General features: G+C 44.4%; 1 protein-coding gene across 1 annotated transcript in view; it reads right to left on the bottom strand.

The window, feature by feature from the left end:
* Positions 1 to 2222: 2222 nt before the first annotated feature.
* LOC101857736 (myosin light chain kinase, smooth muscle) overlaps positions 2223 to 6633 on the bottom strand; it is a gene marked incomplete at both ends in the record, with an annotated part of 12018 nt that continues 7607 nt past the window's right edge. The window contains 4 exon segments of the mRNA XM_013085569.1: positions 2223 to 3439; positions 5166 to 5462; positions 5696 to 5826; positions 6380 to 6548. Of these exon segments, the coding sequence (XP_012941023.1) occupies positions 2223 to 3439; positions 5166 to 5462; positions 5696 to 5826; positions 6380 to 6548 (1814 nt within the window).

A 6633-nucleotide genomic window follows, 5' to 3' on the forward strand; every position in this document is an offset into this window, starting at 1 on the left:
AGAGATAGGTATGTATATACATTACACCTAGAGCTTGAAAAGATAAACAGAAAATGAGCTATCAGAAAGAATTAATCTAAATTAGTTTTATTAACCCTATCCGTCCGTCGTGTTTTACTATCGTATCCGTACGACGTGGGGACTTTGTATCTCCACTTTCCAAAGAGGAAATCTATTCGTTAATACGATCCGTACGCTTTTCATAGCTGTCTGTCAAAATGATTTTTTGAAGAAATACTGAAAGTTTTAAAGAGATAATCGTACTAGAAGTATTCTAAAATGTGAAGAATACAACCCCGGAGGTATAAAATGACCCCAGGGCGTACGTTATACAGCTTATATGGATACAGTGCCGAAGGTAACAGGTGTTACAAGGGAGTAACAAATTAAAAGAAGGACGAGACATAAGGACTAGATGTTCGGTAAGGAAGAAAGGGCCTACCACGCAAGAACACCCACCAACCAACCAAAGAACACATTTGGGTAAAGAAATATATACATTAAATGAAAGGGACAAAAATGTAGAAGGCAGCCTGACAAAAATCAGTCGTGTCGAGAAAGGTAAACGAAGAAGTAATAATAGAAATAAAAGATAAACCAACAGAGAAATGGTATCAATCCCCCCCCCCCTCCCCTAAAAACAAACAAAACAACAACAACAAAAATTTAGGAAAAAAAAGAAAAGCTGAAGGTATGAGTTGTAAGAGGATGCTGCTATCTCTATCAAGTAGCAGAGAGAAAGAGAGAGAGGGAGAGAGAGAGAGAGAGAGAGAGAGAGAGAGAGAGAGAGAGAGAGAGAGAGAGAGAGGGAGAGGGGGGGGTGACAGACAGACAGACAGACAGACAGACAGACAGACAGACAGACAGACAGACAGACAGACAGACAGACAGACAGACAGAGCAGGAATAGAGCGAGAGAAAGAGAGATGGATAGAGGGGAGAGGAGAGGAGAGGAGAAGAGAGAGGAGAGGAGAGGAGAGACGAGACAAAGAGACAGAGAGACAGAGAGAAACAGGAAAAGAGAGAAGGATGATGATAAGGACAAACCTAAAGAGTAGGACAGGCCTGTACAGATAAGGAGAGTGGGGTGGTTGTGGCAAAGGGTGGGGAAGGGTGGATCATTAAGTTCATGAAGAGTCAAGAACCGTTTCACTGACAGAAACCAACAGCAGTAGAGCTGACTGATAAACAGGCACACAAGCCCTGGCCATGTGGCCAATGACATCTAACGTAGATGCCGGGGTCAGGCCAGCAAATTGATGCGCAGGCGCAGCGGAAGCGGAAGAAGAAGCGTGTTTTGTTTGATATTCGACTTTTAAGTGTTGTAAGACTCCGCCATTTTGAAAAGTGGCGTATAACGGAGGCTTACACTGAGTAGTTAATCTGTTTTGAGAAATGTGGATCTGCTAGCCACAGACTTATATTTTGATATCATCGATCGAGGCACTGTGACGTAATTCCGTTTCCCCATGGAGCAACAGTAATAGCGAGGTCATTGATGAGGTTTTGGTGTGACATTTTGTACAAAGTCACTTTAAAAATATTGTAAGTTTAAAATTAACGAATTTAGGTTTGTTTGTACATAGGTATTGTTTATCCAAACATTCCCACCGGTATCAATATAGAAGTACAATTTAATTCTATCATAAATACTAATTGTTCAATACAGTCTTCCTCAAACTGATATCAAGTGATATCCTCCTCTTCTTTCTCCTCCTCCTCCTCCTCCTCCTCCTCCTTCTCCTCCTCCTCCTCCTCCTCCTCCTCCCCCCTCCTCTTTGGCACTTCGGACATTTAACGGACAGGTCAGCTGGCGTGTGCCTCTTCGTTCTCTCTCGATTACTAAATGTTCAGTGCAAAGGTGCAGAGCTGTTTTTATAGGATGCTAGATATACACAAGCGGGGTAAAGGTAAAGGTGGGTAAAGGGACCGAGCTAAAGAAAGAAAGAGAGTGAAAGTGAGGAATAGACGAAGACGGAGAGAGAGAGAGAAAGAGAGAGAGAGAGAGAGAGAGAGAGAGAGAGAGAGAGAGAGAGAGAGAGAGAGAGAGCGAGAGAGAGAGAGCGAGAGAGAGAGTGAGAGAGAGAGAAGGGGGAGGTACACTAACAGTGACAGACAGAGACAGATAGGGACAGACAGGGACAGAGAGAGACAGATAGAGACAGACAAAGACACCCAAAGACAGACAGACTAATGTAGTCACAGTTTTGACACTGACTTACCTTGATAACCTTAGGCTTGTTCTCCTGAGGGGGAAGCGAATGCCATCTCCTCACGCCCCCGGCCCCACCGATTGGCTTCTTCTGGCCATCCTCCGCTGCTGATTGGTCGTTCTTTAAGAATTGTAGGCGGAGCTCGCTGACACGAGGTGACTGGAGTGACTTCTTTGAGCCCTGTCTCGGCGTGACGTCATCGGAAGACGGTTGAGGTAGAGCAGACGAGGACTGGAGGGAACTTGACGAGGACGAAATCGACGACGATGACAACGATAGAGGAGAAGGAGATGCGGGAATGGCGTTGTCATTACGTGAGGTGGCTGAGGTAGTAGTGTGCCTGGCTGATAACGGGGATGGTACGGAGTTATCGCAGGATACAGAGCGGGATGACTTGGCGGACGTTGAAGACTCTTGTTTTATTTTGGCAAGTGGCGCTGAGTCATCCAAATCACGTTGTATCCGGTTGTCTTCATGAACCAAAGGCGATTGGGCCCGACCCTCACGACTCGGTGAGGTCAGGAACATTGGCGAGACCGAGCGAAATCCGGGTATTGTTCCGGAACCGGATTTTTTGGATTCGGATATGACCTCCAAGGAACCGGAGATGGCATGTGAGTCTCGGAACCGCGATTCCTCGCTTCCGGGCGGGGACCACATGACTTTAAAGCCTTCTTCTTGTTCCGGCTTGGCCGATAGATTTGAATTGCTGCTTCTTAGGACGTGAAGGGAAGCCGACCTTTCCAGGTTCGTCGGGCGTCTGCTAGGGAAAGACAAGTGGGTAGATCCGCTGGAAACTTCGGATCTGCTAGAATCGGATCCTGATACCGATCGATTCTCGTCCCGACCCGATGAGAGATTTTCAGAGGAGGAAATAGTGCTGGACCTCGGGGTCAGAGTGATACTCTCCCTCGTTTGACATACGACCTCTGGCGTCTGCGGGGCAGTGATGTCACTGTACCGCTTTTTGGCCGATTCTCTGTCATTTGATTGTGTTTGAACATTCTCTCTATTGGTTGGGGCGAGGCTGAGGGCGGAGTTAGAGGCGGGGCTAAAGCTTTGGGCCCTATGAAGGCCCCCACCCGCCGCTGAGGCGCGTTGCAGCACAGCGGAGATGACGTCAGCTGGACGTGGTTCCGACAGTTTCTTGAAGGTTCTCCTCACGGTGGTGCGGGGAGGTAGCGTCACGGTCTCGTTCTGGGGGGCAGAGCTCGAGTCTGACTGGGCTAAAAAATACAAATCGTTTTGAATCTTGTCAATCACTGTGTTTTAAAAGATAGCTTCGTCGGTGTGGGGAAATAAAAGCATTGGGAAATGCGTTTGCTTCGCAGCATCACTACGCTCAACACCTCACTTTCTTTTCATTTATACACCCCTCCCCTCTTTCTCTCTCTTTCTCATTCTCATTCTCTCTCGCCTCTCTCTCCTTCTCTGGCACCCCCCCCCGACAGACGTTCATACCGCCTGCGTTGAGCGCACTATACCGGTTTACCCCGAAAAATACGGTCACAAGCGGGAGACTACAGAATTATGTAACACAAAATAAATTCTGCATCATATAACACATTAATTTTTCATCTACGATAAAAGACGCCTGAGAAATGGTCACTCAAAACTTGCCTTTAACAATTAAGCTAGGAAAAAGTGTCGGGATATCAAAGTTACGTAAAAGTATGTTTGCATTTGTTTTTGAGTGTATCAACATTTATTGTGAAATAGACATGTATTGCATGTCAAATTAAAGGAGAATATTATTGTCTCTGCACCGACCAATGTTTTATAACGATATTTTCATACAGATAAGAAAACAGAGCAGTCACAAACACCCCTTAAAACTTGGACTTACTGTCAAATGTGCTCATTAGTACAATGTATTTTGTTCACGAGCCTTTGGTTTTGTGTACAGCACCAACTCATTTTCAGGCTGGACTATGTTAGTTAGATTTTGGACTTAATCATCTGTCACTGAGGAACAGAAATCATGAAACTCCCATGATTTGAGGTGGCCTGGCCAGAATGCACAAAATCAAACTCTTGATAAACAACAGAAGGCTTCGTTCTGAGGATTACATCGCTAGAGAGCTAGAACGTCCTGTCCCGGCTTATCATTATTTTCGTCATGGTGTCATTAAAGCAGATATATTTATACTAGACAAAGCACCTTCTCACCGGTCCAAGCAATTATAAATTTTTGGAAAAGCAATTCATACCAATGATCGAGAAGTCCTTCGTAAAAAGCCCTGATATGAATGCTACATATATTATGTGAAGCAGCAGCTGCAGAAACGCGACTTTGCTCCCGGTTTTTTGCAACTCTTTGCGACATTTGAGACGACATGAGAAAAAAATTGTATCCAAAATTAAATACAGCCCACGCCCAAAGGATCTGCGCACTTCCCAAAATCAGTTCCCCCTAAACAAAATATTAATGAGCGCATGTAATGTTTAAATCCAAGTTTTGCTTGGTATTTGTGACTGCACTATTTTCTAATCTATTTCAAACTGTTGTTTTGAAATATCGTTTATTACCGACAGAATAGTTCTCCTTCATTTGATACGCAACACATTTTCATTCCACCAATGTTGGGGCACCTCAAACCAAGCGTGAAGACACTTTACGTTTATTTGATTTCACAGAATTTTGCTAAGCATGATTTTTTCTTGGTCAATTTTCAGTTACCGTATCTCGGGCGTCTCTTGTCATAGAACAAAAATCAATGTGTCAGATGATGCAGAATTTATTTAGCTTTATTTCGGTATACTGCATGAGTGGGTTGTACAAGGCTTTAACACAGTGATTACATTTTCAAGTTTCTTTTGGACGCTACTGTATAACGAGAAGACCAAGTGGACGAAACCAGGCGAACAGCAACTATGAAATCAAAGCACATGTATCATCAACTGAACAAAAGCAACATTGTTTATCTAAATAACCACCCAAGAACAACTGACCTTTGGGGTCCGTGACCTTGACCTGACACGAGCATGTGACTTCTGCAACAGAGTTCTTCGCCACACATTCGTAAAGACCCGCATCTTTCAGCCCGGCCCCCAAGATCTCCAGCCGAGCCCCGCCATTGTTGAAGGAGGACAGGAAGTTGTGGGACGCACCCACCATCGAGCCGTCTCGCCTCCACAATATGGCGGGTGTGGGAGTTCCGGTGACGTCACACTTGAGAATGACAGTCTTGCCCACACTGACAGTGATGTCAGCAAGTTTTGTGATGAAGCAGGGTGCCTTGTTTTTGACTGTGAATGAGTACGTTTTCAATTCATGTTCAAGTTACATTGTGTCGATGGGTCGTAAAACACACATTTAAAAAAGCAAAATCAGATACCCCGTTCCCACTAACAGTAATAACTTTGATCCCACTAAATTTCACAAGAAAATTATATCATTAACCAACGTTTGAAAGGGTACGCAGCAATATTATTATACTTCTTTGGCTGCATGATCCCTAAACCTGAAGGTTACGCCTCACCTTGCACGGTGACTGTAGCGTCCATGGAGACCCTCCCTGCGGTGTTTCGCGCCACACACTGGTAGACTCCCGCGTCCTCCAGGCACACACTGTCCAGTTGTAGACTCGCCAGCCGCCCGTCATAGCTACAGCTGGAAGAATGAATAATGAATAAATGAATTAAATGAATGAATAAATAAATGAATGAATGAATGAATGAATGAATCAATCAATTAATCAGACAGGCAGACAGACAAACACCACAGAGGGCGGGAAAAGATAATGGACCACCAGTGGCGTCGTAAAACCACCCGATTCATAAGAGAGACTTCTCGCAATTTGAAAGGGGTATTTGTCTTCAGAACTGAAATTTTGTATCTAGCAAATTCACATTTTCCAGTAACCCCTCCCCCCCAACATTATAGATATAATAACTAGTCAAAATGGCAAATCTTAATGATGTAAGTGTATACATTCAGTACATTGATATACATTCCAACCAAGATAGACAGATAAGGGCATTTTCACTGAAATATATATATATTTTTATCGAATGAAGGACTGAATGAAAGAATAAATGAATAAATAAATGAATGAACGAAAGAGTGAAGGAATGGAGAGGATGAAGGAACGAACGAATAAACAAATAAATACACGAGAGAAAGAATAATAAACAAGATCCAGACGGCGGGGTAGCAGACCCACCTAAAGCTTCGGTCATCCCCTAACTCCAGCCCGTCCTTGAGCCAGCTGATGTGTGGTTCCGGTGAGCCGATGACGTCACACTCCAAGACCAGCCTCTCCCCGTCGTTGACCACTGGGTTGGTCAGTTTGGTGAGGAACATGGGCACCACAGTGCTCTCCGAGTCACAGGCTGATTTTTTTGGGAAGGGGGCGGGGTAGGTGAAAGGAGAGTTTATTTAGAAGGAGAGATGATTTGTAAAAAATGTCAATGCGGG

Source organism: Aplysia californica, unplaced genomic scaffold (assembly GCF_000002075.1).
Source record: "Aplysia californica isolate F4 #8 unplaced genomic scaffold, AplCal3.0 scaffold00387, whole genome shotgun sequence".
NCBI lineage: Eukaryota > Metazoa > Mollusca > Gastropoda > Aplysiida > Aplysiidae > Aplysia > Aplysia californica.